Source organism: Miscanthus floridulus, chromosome 9 (assembly GCF_019320115.1).
Source record: "Miscanthus floridulus cultivar M001 chromosome 9, ASM1932011v1, whole genome shotgun sequence".
In the NCBI taxonomy this organism is placed as follows: domain Eukaryota; kingdom Viridiplantae; phylum Streptophyta; class Magnoliopsida; order Poales; family Poaceae; genus Miscanthus; species Miscanthus floridulus.
In genome coordinates this window covers 121469669-121486345 of record NC_089588.1, presented here as the reverse complement: position 1 = coordinate 121486345, position 16677 = coordinate 121469669, and the positions used below count along the sequence as shown (strand labels likewise).

The window sequence follows — 16677 nt, the reverse complement described above, 5'->3', positions numbered from 1 at the left end:
TCGTTGTGATAAAGTGACTACTTACTTGTTCTTTCCTGCTCTTTGTTACTGAGCTGCATGACCAGGTTCTAGTTCTGCACCTCTTGCTCCATCCTCTCATGGTTGGCGGCTTCAAGTTGGTGGCGCAAGCATTCCACTTTGGCCACCAGTTCTTTACTGCTTGTTGTGATCCCCTCAATCTGGTCGAAGCACTTCTTTTGGTACCTTGCGGTCTTCATTAAGTCCTGCATGTAAAAAGCTAAGTAAGACAGTTTGACTGGATAGCAAGATCAGGTGGTGAAGCAAAGCATACCTAGACTTTCATCACCAGCCGTTTCGCCGCTCGTTCAACTTTCATGGTCTCTTCGACCTCTAGGATTTCCTCATGAACAACCCATTGGTCGTTCCGCCAGCGCGACACATATACATGTTGTCGTTTGTCCTGTGGATGGCCTAGGACCTCTTCTACTTTGTCCTCTTCGGCCTCTTCTTCGGGTAGCGGTGCTGGTCCAGAGTTTGTAGCTTCTACGATCACTATGGCCTTCCCACGGGCCATAGCATCGACAAACGTGCTCTGTGCTATCACCTCCGGCTGCTGCTCCTTGGTCTGTCCTGTTACCCTTGGTGCTGAAGTGTCGCCCTCAGCAGGGTTAGTGCTCGGAGCACTTGTGCTTGGCTCGACTCTTTCCTCGACCCCCTGCTCGGGGACTGTTGTCTGACCGCTTGTGGTCTGAGGCTCCGGTGGACCTTCTGCTATGTTTTCCTCCATGGCCGGCTGCTGGGCAGTCTTCTCTGCAATTGCTGGCGGAGCCATGCTGCTCCCGGCTAGTTGATCCAGATTTTCGGTGGACGCCGACCTAGTATATCCGAGATATGGTTCTGAAGGCAACCATAATCAATAAAAATTGCAAGCTTACATCAAAGTTACAAATACTTACATATTGGAAGCGCGGAATGATGTGGCAAAGGCACGTCTCTTCGGCCGTGCTTGCTCCACGTGCTGTGCGGGTGACACCTGGTCTCCCTCTACATCCAACACCGATGCTGGGGCTTGGTGCTCGACCCCTCCACCGCTTGTCCTTCGCACTGCAGTGGTCGACAATGTGGGTCCCACCGGCATGGAGGAGCTGCCTTGCTCCATCGACTCCAGTTGCCTCCTCCTCTTTCGAGGGATGAGTTGGAAGATGTCTGCATTCTCTCCCTCCTCTATGTCATCATCCGACAGAGTGAAGATCACCTGACGACGCTTGCTGGCCACCGGCCGCTTACCAGCAGCCTTGGCCGCTGCCTCCTCTCCAACTCCGAGCACGGCCCAGTCGACGTCTTCGATCCTGGTGCTGGTCTGGGCGGTTGGGTCGGCAACTTGTGGCCAATCTACACCAGGGGGTGGCGACACAAACACTGTTGCTCTATCCTGACCATTAATCTAGGAAACACAAAGGAGATAACACAGTAAGTTTCTGTTACAACATAAAACTACGGGTACAAGGCAGGATGATTTACCTTTGGGGGAGGTCGGGTGAGCTTGAAAGCGTGCTTGATGTCGCTCAATCTGACATAATTTGGATCAGCTAAGTTAAATAGCTCTCCAATTCTGGCTCTGACTTCGATCTTGTCAAGCGCCTCTTGCCTTTTCCTCGTTGGGTCTACGCTACCTTGGTACTCGTAGCCGGGGTGTACCCTCCTCTGGCAGGGCTAGATCCTTCGGCTGATGAAGTTCCCAACCATGCTCGGACCGTCCAGTTTCTTCCACGGGATCATCCCAAGTAGTTCTGGGATCTGTTCCAGGTGCTCGGGCTTCTCTGACCAGCTAGTCCTCTTCTCTGAAATGAACCCCACATCGCACAGTGTGATCGTGTTCGGCTCTTCGTGGATGTAGAACCACTTCTTGTACCAGTCATCAAGTGACGTGTTCCAAGGGCAGTGCAGGTACTGGGCCTTCATCCCATCACGAAGGTTGAGGTACACACCTCCAGCTATCTTTGAGCCACCACTTCCTTTCTTCCACAGACAGAAAAGATGGCGAAAGAAGTCGAAATGGGGCTGGAAGCCGCCATATGCTTCGCAAAGATGAATGAAGGTGGAGACAAGAAGAATCGAGTTAGGATGCAGATTGCAAATCCTAATCTCGTAATACAGACAGAGTCCCTGAAGGAAAGGGTGCACTGGAACCCCAAAACCCCGCTTGAAGAAATCTTCGAAAACCACAATCTCACCTGGTTGTGGATCGGGGTACCCCTCGCCCTCCGGCGTGCGCCATCCTGTGAGTTCCTTGTTGTGGAGTACTCCCATGATGACGAGGTCTTCGATGGTCTGCTCGTTGCTTCTTGACTTCCACCACTCCTTCGCCATGACTATGGCTTTCTTCTGGGCGTCACTTTTCGCCATGAATCTGGCCTTGCTGATGAAAGCAGATACGGTGGAGGAGTGATTGATGATGATTTTGGAGGTATTAGTGTTGGCAAGAGGAAGAAGAAGGCTGCGGCGGCGAATGGTAATGGGGTTCGGTAAAAAGTAACTTACCAATTCTATACTATATTTAACCAAGAGTTCCGCCATTTCGTCTGCCCAAGATTCTTTGGAGACGTGCGCACGCGCTGTAGATGGTTGTTTTCACAACCTCGAGATCTATGCCAATATATGCGCCTCTTCGTTACCAGTGTGAGAGGGCCCACACTGACGCACCTCTTTACAGGTGCCAAGTGACTGTTTGCTTGAAAGGACAAGAAGGCAGTATGACGTGCTATACCCGTCTACTTTTTTGACCAGAAGTGTCAGATTAGACTTGACAGAGTAAGAAGATAAATAAATACACCAAATATTAGTACAAGTGGCATTTGGTTCTTCGTCGCACGTCTCGTGCTCAGGGATGGTCCAAACCACTATCGTGCTCGGGGACTGCCCAGACCACTACCGTGCTCGGGGACTGTCCAGACCACTACCGTACTCGGGGACTGCTTCGACCACTACCGTGCTCGGGGACTGCTCCGACCACTACCGTGCTCGGGGACTGCTCCGACCACTACCGTGCTCGGGGACTGTTCTGACCACTGCTCGGAGACCGCTCTCCTCGGCTACATGTGATTTGTACTCACATACAGTTGATAGGCATTTATTTGGACCTTGCTACAAGGCTTATACTTCGCCTTCCAGCAAGCTCGGGGACTACATCGGTACGATGCACCTGCCAGTGCATCTCGTATTGCTTGTACGACGATTGGATTCTTAACTTCAGTGGAAATTCTTTTTAGACCCTGGCACCACGTGCCTACGTCACCTACTACCAGGCTCGGGGACTAAGTGGGCACACTTCACCTTGCGGTGAATGTGTTTATTTTATCGACCCCTACGCTTTGACTGATTACCAGAATTACTACTGTCCAAGGGTCACTTACATTTCTTTTCAGAAATACAAGTGGGCACACTTGATAAGGAAAGAAATCTTTTTCTTTTTTCTTTAAGAGCACCATGCATTCTTCGGACAACCGAAATCTTCAGCTATAATCGTGGTCTACTGCTCTCTGTTCTGACCAGAATGCTGGCACATTCGATTGGTCAATGTTTCAATCAGTTGGAGATGATATGAAGACGGATCGCATTAGTCGAAGGAGATCGAACGGCGTGTCACAGCATAATACATGGTGCTCGGGGACTAGCTGTGGGGGTATTAACCTCTATACCCTAACGGCTAGGCTTGGGCCGGCCCGGATCAGGGGGTCCGGTCCACTAGAAGACGACGCGCGGCCTGGCCAACCTGTTCGGAATCCCGTGCAAGGAGTCAAGGCAGATTTGGAGATCAAGCAAGATCCTGGTCGGTTAGAATAGGAATCCTTATCCGGCCACCTATGGCAATTGTAACTGGCTAGGATAAGTTTCCAGATCTGTAAGCCTGCCCCCCGGACAATATAAGGCGGGCAGGGGACCCCTCTAAAAAACATCTCTCATTGACATACAGCAATACAATCAGACGCAGGACGTAGTTATTACGCCTTCACGGCGGCCGAACCTAGATAAAACGTCGTGTCTGTCTTGCATCACCATCTTGTTTGTGGCTTGCACATCTGGCTGCCGACAATCTACTACCTTGGGCATACCCCTAAGTAGACTGCCGACCATATTTCGTCGACACTCGCGTAGGTCCCCTCCCCTCCATCCTTCCATTTCTTTCTTTTCTTTTAGGGTTAGGGTTCTGATTTGCTTTCGGATTTGATTCGAGATCGAATCCCTTCTTTCCCAAACCAGATCTACAGCCTAAAACCTGGATCTGGTACCATTGTTATTACTATTGGAACATCTAGGAGTGGATCCAGTGGGTGTTTACTTGTATTTGGGATAATCAGTGACTTAGAGATTCAGAGGGAGATAGAGAGAAGGTGACTCATACCTTCAGGCTTGGCAGAGAACGAAGTAATCGCCATGGCGTCGGTGTAGGTAAAGCTCTACGCTAGGCAGCGGCGGTCGGAGAAGAAGGGCACCGCAGTGGAGACCGGGGTGAAGACCATGGTCGCGCAGTGTCGTGGCGGCGGTAGTGCTTCCCGTCACTGGCTGCACCCCTCTGTTAGATCGGAGTAGGGTTTTCCGGTGGGGCGTACGGCTCAGGCCAACCTCGTGCTGAGAGCCGCCGGCCCCACCTCTATTTAATGCGCAGTGTGACGGGGGCCCGCCAGCCGTAGATGGACTGGGTGCCCCCGATCGTGGCGCGAGGTCAAGGCCCAAGTGGCCGTTGGGCCACTGTGGTTGGGAGATCAAACCAACACTCCGAACCCGACTGTAGGTGGGAACAAAGGCACAGCAAGAAAATGATGGCCACAAAGAAGGTGGAGAGCATGGCGACCAGCTTCGGCTCCACCGGGCCATCAGAATCCTCTTGCTGGCCCTGGTCATTGTTGTTGTATGTGACCATGGTGGATCGTCGACTCATCGATCACTGCATGTTCAATCACAGCTTAACTCACTAGTGATTACAGGGATCAATGTTTTACTCCATGGTTAGTCGCCTTTTTATAGGGGCTGGGTGGGTTAGCAACAACTACGAGGATTGTTTGTTGAGAAAATTTCTTATTTGGCTCTGGTTTAAAGTTGTCTTTCTTTCTTGGCCCTGAAACAAAATTTCTTACCTATTTGGCCTCACTCGAAGTTTCGTTTTCCAATCTGGCCTTACCGTCATCTCCTGCCTCTAACACCGTTAAGTGGCACACGAAAAGACCAAACTGCCCCTGAGACGTTATGAGAAACCAAAGGTCACCCAGGCAGCATAACAACATAATTTTGAGCACTTTGAATCTAATTTTCATAACATAGGTCACCCAGGCAGCATAACAACATAATTTTGAGCACTTTGAATCTAATTTTCATAACATATTTATGTTATGAAAATTAGATTCAAAGTGCTCAAAATTATGTTGTTATGCTGCCTGGGTGACCTTTGGTTTCTCATAACGTCTCAGGGGCAGTTTGGTCTTTTCGTGTGCCACTTAACGGTGTTAGAGGCAGGAGATGACGGTAAGGCCAGATTGGAAAACGAAACTTCGAGTGAGGCCAAATAGGCAAGAAATTTTGTTTCAGGGCCAAGGAAGAAGGACAACTTTAAACCAGGGCCAAATAAGAAATTGCCCCTTGTTTGTTTGTTGCCATTGGTGGATCCATTGCCATGGGGTAATGATGAGATGACTTGCATCATCATGATGGCAACCCTCTGTGTGTAAGTTGGAATGATCTTTCCTGTTCCTTATCTTAGTACCTATTAAATTCGTTGAAGGACGTACTTACATGCAGTCAAGTTTGGCCGTCAGTTATAGATTTGACACTAGAGACACCGTACCAACATATTGTGCAAACACCTTATTATCACTAACAGGAGTTGTAATCTTTATTGTTGCATACCATTATATTGTAAGTAAAGTGATAAGAATAGGTGCTTCGGGAGAACAGAACAAGTACCATAAGGGGAATCATTGAAAATTCAAGAACGCACCTAATTTCTAACTACAGATATAAAATTTTGCACACAGTTTTGTTCTCCTATCTTTTGCTTTTTTTTTTAACTCTCCTTTCTGATCACCTAGCATGGCAAAGCTCTTGCCATGTTTTTTTAAAAAACACCTTAGTAGAAACCAATGATGACACATACTAATTACAGTCCATGAGGCAACAGGCAAGGATAATCGGCCGGCCAAATTTGTAGAAGTACTACAATAGAGATTAAGAGGCCATGGGCGCAGAAGGCTGACAGGAGTGGTAGGTTCCGTCCATCCTCTCTGCAGTCTTCTCCTCCTCATTCATTGTTCACCAGAAGTACAGGCCTCCCCTCTGCAAGTGCAACAACAAAATCATCATCAGAAGAAGCCAAGACAGGTCAGTGTTGCTTGTTGCTGGCGAAGAGGCAGGAACCTCATCACCAGCATTCAGCAAAAGGGGACATCAGCAAGGCATGTATATACCACCATACCCTTGGCACTGAGGAGCCTCTCCATGTCAGCGATGACGTGCCTGCCATGTGGGTACCTTTTCAGGTTGTCTGCATTGTTCCTGGCCACGTCCAGCAGCAGGCCCACCTGCTGCTCCTCCGCCGTCACCACCATCTTCTGGATGACAAAGTTCGCGTATGGATTGATCATCATGTCCTGCACACATACACATATATTTTTTCAATCATGTTCTCTGTATTTCCTATATAGTAACTAGTAGGAAAATCTGCCACAGGTAACCAACCACGAGATGTTCGAAGAGATGGCTGCCGGTGTCGCCGAGGATCTCATTTATGATGAGCTGCCGGTCCTCCTGGCTCCCCACCACCAGGCACTTCTCCAACACATTGGACGCAAACTTGTGATAACACATGCTCATCACGAGCCTGTCAAATTTCCTCACTATCATGGACCGAGTGGCCTGGCCTCCATGCTCGAGCAAGTGCTGCACCACGTAGTTTCCGAATGGGTCTGCTGACAGCTTGTTAGCAAACTCGATAATCTCCGCTGTCAGCGTGTGGTAAACCTCGGGGTTGTCACAATGGGCCAGCACTTTCTGGAAACAGCAAGCAGTTGGGAAAAAGAACCGAATCAGATCAGATGATGGTAAGTTGAGTTGAATTAGATGCATGATTGCATACAAAACACTGAAAATACAAATAATCGATGAGCAACCATACCTGAATCACACGGCTTCCATAGGGATGGATGGATAGTGCCTTGGCCCTTCCACAGAAGCTTCGGAAAATGAATTGGATATGCTTCGGTGGCAGGCACTCTACACATTTTTGAATCACATGGCTCGCGAACTGGTCGCGAACACATTTCAGCAATTTGATTTTGAGCTCTTTGGCTATCACAATCTTCTGATCGTCCCCCCCTACAGCCAAAGCCTGAAACAAAGAAAACAATTGGGTAGTAGGATCAGTGATACACTTCCCTGCTTCAAAAATATGTCGTTATTAGTATCAGTGCACATGACTAAGCAATACATATTAATATGAACACTAAAAAACAGAGGTCATAAAAAAAACATGAGTGCATCCTTCCAAGTCACAGAAATACTGTATATGTACATGTACATGGCTATATAGTGAAAATCATTTCTGAATTAGACAATATTGGCTAGCTCACCTTCTGGATGACTCGGCAACCGTACATATCACGGCTTAGGGGAAGCACATGGCCCATCAGACGACTGATGAGCTCACGTTTGCAGGACTGTGGTCCATGCTCTAGAATCTGAAGGCAAAACAAAGTAATGAATTAGTAATTTAATTTCTACAGGCATGCTCAACTTATGTCCTTGTGCATGTGATTCAGAAATTCTAGTAAAAAAGAAACAATGCCACAGCATACATATATAATATATTGGATCGGGTTGGAGAAACTTAAACCTTCTGGACGGCATGATTTCCAAACACATCAATGGCAAGCATACGGACACAAGGCATGATTTCCTCATAAACCATAACGATCTCTTGAGGCGTTGCCACCTCGATCGCCTGCTGTACAAAGCGGCTCCCATTGGCATCAGCACTGCATGCAAAAGTTGATTAAAGCTAGGAATTGAAGGTAAATCATATATAGTGCAATATTGGAATGCTGAAAGTAATTAAATTTTTATGCACACCAGGAAGCTGCTACTTGGCCCTTGATGTGCATGAGCCTCAAGGAAGGGTTCGTCACCGGAGCCACCATTTGCTCCTGGTGAATAGAAGGGATCGTATTGTTCAATCCACTAGCTCCATAATGCTGGACATGAGAGGAGCCAGCAGAAGGAACTCTTTGTTGTTGAACAACCGTAGTACTGGTATCTGCATCCACTAGATTGTCCCCATAACTTGACACCTGAGCATCATGAGCACGGTAGGTGTTCTGCTCCTGGACAACCTGCTGGGGGAGGCTCCTAGAAGTGGTCATGTAAGGGACATTGCAAGCATGAAAATATGCCACATGGACCCCAATCAATTGTTCATATATCTTCATGGCATCCTCGCTCAACGGTGTAGCTTCTTCATAGTCCTCCACATTTCCTGGGGCACCTAAATTCTTGTCACCAAAGAAAGAAGCGGGGGCAGCAATAGGCACAGGGTTTTCGGTAGTTCGCTTCACATTGTTATCCTGCACACACATTCCTTGTGAAGAAGAGGAATGGATGCCTCTAGGAAAAAATGTTGGTAATTGTCTCCTGGCCTGAATATGGAGACACGGTTGCAGTGTTGCAATTGCCTTTGAATCAACCTGACGAGGAAATTAACAACATTGGTTCAGATGTTCAGTACCAGATATAGTGAGAAACTGAATCTTGATGCCCAGAAGAAGTTCCAGCGTGCATACTTGCTATGTATTACCATGAATGCAACCATGCACACCGCACAATGATTCATATCCAGTATAGAATCAAAGAAAAATAAGAATCTCCTATAGTAGATGAACAGTTCCCATGCTAAAAAAGAGTAAATCCCAGCATCTTATTACCATAATAGAATTATATCTTGAAAAGCAAAATAATAGGTAAGGTGACCTATTGTCCAACAAAGTATCTTTTCAAGGGACAATATCACTATTTGTAAGCACAAAGCGTTATTAGAGTAAATACCTGCATGTAAACACTCCATGTAGACCACGAAGGTCACCTATTAGGCAACCTTACAAGAATGAATTGTGATGAATCCACATTGGATTGTGCAAATAGATAACCCCGCTCTCCCCGCCGCTCAACCCCCACCCCTACTTCTATGGTCCATAGGATCTATAGATATTAGATCGATGTGGCCAGTACCCGCAAAAAAAATAGATCGATGTGGCCCGTAGGACAGTTACCGCATCCTCTCTTTGGCCAGATCTAAGATCCCCATGGTAGGAAAACCATAAGCGGTATACTGAACCCAAATCATAAACCACTCTTGCCTTATGTGATTGGATTGCCTCGTCCACTACTTGGTTAGATCTAGAATCTCCACGGGTAGGAAAACTATAGGGGTACATCAAACTCAGATATAAGACCACAAAGGTATCCTTTGAGCTACACCAGGCCTCGATCTTAGATCTTTGATGACCAACAGGGTCTTAGGAACTAACAAGAAAAAAAATATCATAGGTCAACACTCATATAAAATGATATTAAAAATCCTCATCTTCCAAGGCCCCAACTTGCAGAAGGTGGTGTAAGATATAGTGATTTACCTTCTGGTGACCTTAAAGGTGTCATGGTGTTAAGCAAAGTAAAAGGAGACCCCGTAACGATAGTCCACACTATAGATCTGGTGGGGAAGGCGCAAGCATGGTGCCAAGGAATATTTGGGGAGTATGTGTGTTGTGGCGGCGGAATTAGGGAGATGTGATTCAGGAATGGGAACCAGGCAACTTTATATAGAAAAAACATAGTTATGATGGTGCATCGTAGTGGGCCGAGCTTATTCATAATGCTCAGCTTGGGCTAAAGTTTCTTCTAGTTGGGCCTACCATATACTTAAGCACGGTGTAAACCCAAAACAAATTTTGCCTCTGAAACTAACTGGGCCAGATATTGTAGAATCATTATGCTGATGGTTCAGGGGACATTAGAAAATTTGGGATAATGAGCCAAAGGACATCCTCATCAGCACCCTACAATGTTGACCTCTCGTGATGTGGTAATTCAACCAAGGTTGCGACATCTACTCTCACTCAATTTTCCCAAAATTTCTATTTTGGGAAGAATCCTTTACCCTAGTAGGAAGGAGAATAGTCAACCACCTCCAAATGAGCACATAAATGTACAAGTCTAAAGTGATTGTAGGACCAATGTATGTCTTCTCGGTGTCAACCAAATCCTATGACATCTTAAATGATCTTAAATGTGTGATGTATGGTTTAATTATGAAAAAGCCCACCAAATAGCTTGCACTAGCATAGGCATGACCTTCTATCGTACATCCTAGTCAACATTTGATTTGGTCAAGTGCCACCTTGTAATCCTTTACTTGCTACGATTTTCCAAATTTGCCGCGTGTTTGGTAGCAAGCAAAAAACTTGTTTTGCTAGGCGATCTGCTTAGCTCATCAAGGATTTCTTTGCCCACTAGGGCCAGCCAAGTAAGCGCTCCTATGAAGGTAATATTTGGTGCAATTACCAAGTCTATGAGTCAAAGGTGGATGTCCACAATGACTTCGACAACACTAAAATTCAATCTCCACTAGTTCCACTGGTCCCCTAGTTGGATCAAGTTACCATGGTGAGCTTCGTCAATAGAATTGTAGTACTTGGGCGTTGAATGATGGTCTAAGATAATATGGTTAAGTTTCTCTGCGTGGGATTAACAAAATACTAGTGATGCCAAAAATGAACTCTTTGGCACGTCAAGATAGTCTACATCATGTGGTGCTAGTGGCCTCTACGTTCTACAAGCTTGGAACTACAATTACCAACGGAAGTGAGAACGATAAAGAATGTGATGTGGTTCATTAAAGTAGACATTGAGTGGAGGATTCGATTGAGTCCTCCAAACGTGATCTAGTGATCAACAACTAAATTGTCGTCCTTACCTCTAGAATTGAAAAAACCTCTACCAACATGGAGGTACTACCATATGAGTCACTTGGTAAGGCGTCAGGGGAGGAAAAAAACATCAACGAGGAAACCAAATAAGTACACTAAAGCATGCTCTGCTTTGCTATGCAAGGATATGGTAATCTTGATTTGCGGGGCAAGCTGAGTAACGGTTCCAAACATAACCTAAGGTATTTTTATAGGGTATTCTTGATTGGTGAAATTTTTCAGTGTTTTGAGATAGCATGAGTTAAACCCAAGGTGTTATCAAATACTCCCTCCATCCAAAAAAGAATACATTTACGTCTCCAACAAGGTTTACTATGAAAAATATTACATAAGTAATTTAATGGTATTTATTTTGTATCGTAAATGTTAGTATGTTTTTATTTAACTATGGTCAAACTTCAAATAGTTCTATTCCTTGAAAAGTGAGAATTACATTCTTTTGTAGACAGAGGGAATAGTTCATCATGTATTCAATGAATATCTATATCATGGTAATGTGTTGAGTATCAGGATTTAGGGCTTGTGCCACGTAGAATAGTTCAGATGGCCTATAGTACCATGCTTTGTATCTTTTGACTCTGGTTATGGTAGCATGGATGATATAATGAATGCTCTCTACTCTATGCTGCAACTTGTGCATGACTTGATGTTTCCATGTAGGTAGGGTAGATCTTGCATACAACAACAACATATGAGAGGTGGGAATAGTCATGACCAATGAGTGGTATGAGCGTGAGTAGTGTATAAGAAATTCGGCGCATTAGTTGGAACAAGCAAATGGTCATGTTTCATTGATTGTCCCTGAGGGTCACCTCCGCCACCACCTCCACAGTCCTCATCTGATGCTTCCACCACCGCATGCTGCCATCATTCGTTTGACTTCCTCATTGTAGTACCAGCTCACTACACTACTATTGCAACAGTTTTTGGTGGCGTCCATTTTGGCTTTACGGAGGCAGATAAGGAAACTGCCTCCGGCAAAAGCGTCACTGTTAATCAGGCTTTTCAGAGGCGGTCGGCTTAAGGCGTCCACCTTTGTTAATGAGATTAACAGAGATGGTCATCATAGTTCGGTCATCTCCATTAATATATTAACAGCGCCCACCTATGTTAATCTATTAATAGAGGCAGTTGTACTAAGATGTAACACCCTAAAATTTGCATAATTTTAAAATAGGGGAATTTAATTTATTATACATTTTTGTGGGCATTTGAATTTAGGAAAATAATAATTTTGTTAAAAATGAAATCAAATATAAGGTTACCTATTTGCATGTGCATTCATGCTGCTGCATAGTATTTTTGAATTGTGTGATTGAAATCAAATTTCAAATGGATTTGGATTTGCATTCAAAACTTGTTTGGAAATTAGTTTAGAAAATGGAAAAGTATTTTTTCTCTTCTTTCCCTGAATTCGGCCCGCCGTAGCTGGTTGGCCTGCTTTCCTCGGCCTGCTGGCCAGCCGCTTCGCTTTCCTCCATTTCTCCACGCTGGCCCATCTCCCTCGGCCCTCTATTTCCCGCGTCGGCCCAGCAGCAGTGCTAGCCCAGCTTCGCAGTCACGTCCGCGTTCGTCTCCTACCCCGCTGACGCGCTGGGCCCGCTAGTCAGGCGTATCCTCTTCCTCCGTCTCGTGTCCGACATGGACACCATCACCGCCGAGTCCGCCTTCGCTACTCCCTCGTGGTGGGAGTGCTCCCCACATCGCCCCGCCTTATGAAGCCCACGCCCGAGCCTACGCTGCTTCCAATCCCGAGCCCTAGAGCAAGCCTCCACCTCGCCGAGACGCCTAGCCCTAGCCGCCGTGAGAGACGCCTGCCTCGTCGAGCCCTGCGCCCGCCCTGTTCCCTCTCCGCCGCCGAGGAAACCCTAGGTGAGTTCGCCGAACCTCCCTCTTGCTCCCCGTCCTTTTTCCGTGGCATGTGGGGGCTCGGATTTGCCCAAACCGAGTTCGTCGCGGAGCTTTTCGTCGCCATCAATGGTGGACCATCGCGCCGTCCCTGTTCCCGACCGACAACATCCTATTCCCTCTCTCTGTTTCAATTTTGAGCCGTCCACTCTGAGATCAATGGTCCATATCGAAGGATACCCTTTCGATGGCATATTTGCAAAAAGGTCATTACAAATATTTGAGTCTTAACCCACAGTCCCTGTCTTTCTTTCAAAAGGGACCCACGGATTTTTGTTTATAAAACCCGCAGTCCATAGCACTTTTTCCAGAGTACGTTTTCTTCTTTGGGAAGCGTAGTTTCATCGGTTTAGATCCAAAATACGTTTTCACCTATTTACAGTTTTGCCACTAATCTTGTTTTAGCCATAAAATCTCCGTTTTAACTCCGATTTGATCCGTTCAACTTGCGTTAGGTTCGTAATTTCATAATCTACCTGTTCATACTACTGATAAGTATGTTTTCAACTTTTAAAATTTAAGGTTAGATTAAATCTATTATTTTACTAAAGGAAATCTTGTTTAATTCATAACTTCTTCGTTTTAGCTCCGAATTTTGTGATATTCGCATCTGTGTGATCGTAGCGAGACGTAGATTCATTTTACAAACTTTTCATCTTGATTTTATGTTGATTGGTGTACTGTTCTAATCTATAGCTTTTGTTGCTATGCATGATTGTATGGATGCCTGTGTGGTGCTGTTTGACCTCGAGTAGACTGTGAGTTTTGTGTTGGTGATCGGGAGCAACTCTTTGAAGATCAAGACCAACAGCAATACTTTGAATTAAGGCAAGTATAATATGAGACTCCTTGTTACCTATTCACTTTAATACAATCTCAATTCATATGCATATGTTAATGAACAGCTCGGAGTCTACCTACCTTGATATTAATTATCCTGTCCTTGATTTACCTATGGGTTTTGCATGTGGGTAGTATGCTCAGTTTGTTCCAACTAATATTGATTAAGGAATACAACTAAAGATATATGCAACATGGTATTAAAAGATACTTTTTAGCAACATGGAACCAAGGGGACTAGAGCATTGGGCCTTTTCTTATGGTGCTCTAGTTTCTCTCCATAAGGACTCATCTTTAAGTGACAACTCAGGACTTACAGTACAACCATGAGGACCACATGGCTCTGGTCTTAGTCCAGTACCTTGCTCTTTCTAGTTTGTAGCAGTTTACCGAAAGGGCGAGAGGGGCATACCAGGCTGGGTATGGGCCTCATCCCCAGAGTGTGTACTATGCTACGTGTATCAGTGCCACTTTTGGAGATGACTCCATAACACTTGGGAGATGGAATCCTTAGCGGCTGCTGCTTATTAGAATGACTGGGGAAAAGCTTCGTAGTGTACCCTGTCTGCTCACCTTGGAAGAGTTTTGGGAGTAAATAACCCGGGCATATGTGTAACACAACTCGTGGTGAAAGTGTACAACCTCTGCATAGTGTAAAACTGATATATCAGCCGTGCTCATGGTCACGAGAGACCTAGATCCTTACTGAATAGTTGGTTACTCAGATTGTTTGGGTTATGATTAAAATTGCTGATATCTCTAATTATTCATATTTGGGAGCCTAAGCATAACTTATCAACTTATGATTAATAATAAAATATGACCAACTAAAAGTGCTTACCGCATTTCAGCAGTGTCAAGCCTTTTCAGCCTGCATCCCCTCATGTTATGATTGCTAAGCGGTAGTAGCTTACGCTTGTTTTATTTCAACACTTTGGCAAAATCCCGGATGGGTACCAGATGGAGGTTCTTCAGTGGAGTTTTCCAAGAGGTGTTAGGCTTGTGATCAACCAGTTGACTATTCCTGTGGTGTTGGAGGCTTCGCCAGAAGAATAGAGTTATAGCAGTAAAGTAAGATTATGTCTTTTGTAACGAATATTTATGCGTTATATAATAAAGGCATTGTCTTTGATATTACCTCTTCATTTGTAGCTATATGTGTGAATTGAATTCCTGGGCACGCATATGGTGTGTATCTGGTTTTGTCCTTAAAACCAGGTGCTACATAAGACGACCGCCGCCATTAATGTATTAACGAAGGCATCTAGAGAATGAGGGATGGTAGCTAATGAAGATGGAGGCTCATGTAGACGTTGCACGATAGTGAACAACCAAGGCTCAGGAGCAGCATGTCTAGGTAGAAGCCGGACACCACCACTAGCATCGGTGATGCCTTTGTTAGCTCCCTCCTCATCCATGTCGGCACACAAGACTCCATATTTTGTGTAAGATTGATTGACCTTGTTTTGTGTGTGTTCTTAATCATGCCATATTCATTTCTTCCTGTAGAACGAGGAGAAGCTTTGCGAGGTGCTCGAGTTCTCCAACATGTTGCTAATCACGGCCTCATCACGAAGCAGAGAAGAAGCATGCAAAGGCATCTTGCATCTTGTTTAGGTAGTGGAAGAAACAATCATCATAAGAACGTTGTTGGAATGGTGCCTGTGGATGTGTAGTGATGTCGCCATCGCTGCTTTGTTTGGAAATGAGTTCCACATGCAGGTGACTTAATTACCCATCTATGGAAATAGCTTGTTAGATAAGGAGGACTGCAACCGACTATGCAAAGTCCTCGTTTACATTTTTTAGATAATGGATTCATTAATCTGACCTCTATATCCATGAAGGATATACACAGCCAAAATGATACAAGAGCACATAGAATCACACCTCAACAAAGAGGAGAACACAAAACCAAAAAAAGGAAAAACATACTACGACCTTGGCACATCCCTCCTTTCTGGCATCCTCTCCTGAAATGGTCAGGTTCGGCGAGTGTAAATCTTCAAGTCATCGCCGCCCCTAGTGCGCCATCGCTGTGGACCTCCGCTAGTGCCATCTTCATCTGCTTTATGTGAGGTGACGCCACTTGTTGCCGGTTAGCCCACCTTCATCCACCGTCATCTAGTTAGAACTACCTAATCAGACGCGAGCCCATAGGATCCGCCTCCGGTTTGCCAGATTCCAAGGCCTCCGCCGCCCAAAGGGCAGCCGTCGTCATTGGGATCAAGGCCATCACCTCTGCCGGAGTCCTCTGTCACTACCTCCGAGGATATCCTCTTCCGCCCAGACTCCTAGGCCTTTATTGCCCCTAGGGCTACCGTTTCCGACAGGATCTGCCTCTACCTGGTCCGCCTCCTCCTTGCTGAGATCTTCACCGACACTCAGGCCGGTCTCACCAGATCCAACCTCACGGCCGCTTGATCTAGTGAATGGCGCACCAGGTCCATTGTGGGACACTGTAAGACGTCGTGCCACTGTCGCGTGGCCCAAGGGGTGTGAATCCGTCCACAGCAAGCCAGATTCAGCAATGAGATCGCTGGATCAGGATCCCAAAGGCTCTGTCAAAAGGTTGTCGGCCTGGGTGACTCGACGATGGCATTGGGCATAGCTGCATAGGAGAAATGGGTGGCGGAGGGCAACGAAGAACACCGCGGGCGACCAAAATGTCGAGGAATACCATGCATCTTGTAAAGGTGGTCTATTCAACTATCTCAGCAAATCACTTTTGCCCTATGGAAATAGAGATTATAGTTGTGCCTCCCTTTCAGGCCAGTGGTTACCACCACATCGCCATGTTGCCCTGTCATCCACTCTCTACCTCCTTGACCCTGCCCCACCTAACCTCGCCATCATGGTGCCCCCAACCTTAGTTCCCGTCTGCAGTGGTCTTTGGGGGTGGGGTGGGGGAGGGTGGAGCAGACATCAAACCCTTAACTTA

The 16677-nt window shown here is 46.0% G+C and overlaps 1 protein-coding gene across 1 annotated transcript; it reads right to left on the bottom strand.

The window, feature by feature from the left end:
* Positions 1-6253: 6253 nt before the first annotated feature.
* LOC136480768 (pumilio homolog 1-like) lies at positions 6254-8582 on the bottom strand. Its single transcript, XM_066478225.1, has 7 exons — positions 8080-8582; positions 7844-7985; positions 7581-7688; positions 7127-7339; positions 6691-7002; positions 6428-6602; positions 6254-6288 (listed from the first exon to the last, which is right to left on the bottom strand). The coding sequence occupies exons 1-7, from the start codon at positions 8580-8582 to the stop codon at positions 6254-6256; spliced, it is 1488 nt and encodes a 495-aa protein (XP_066334322.1).
* Positions 8583-16677: the final 8095 nt, after the last annotated feature.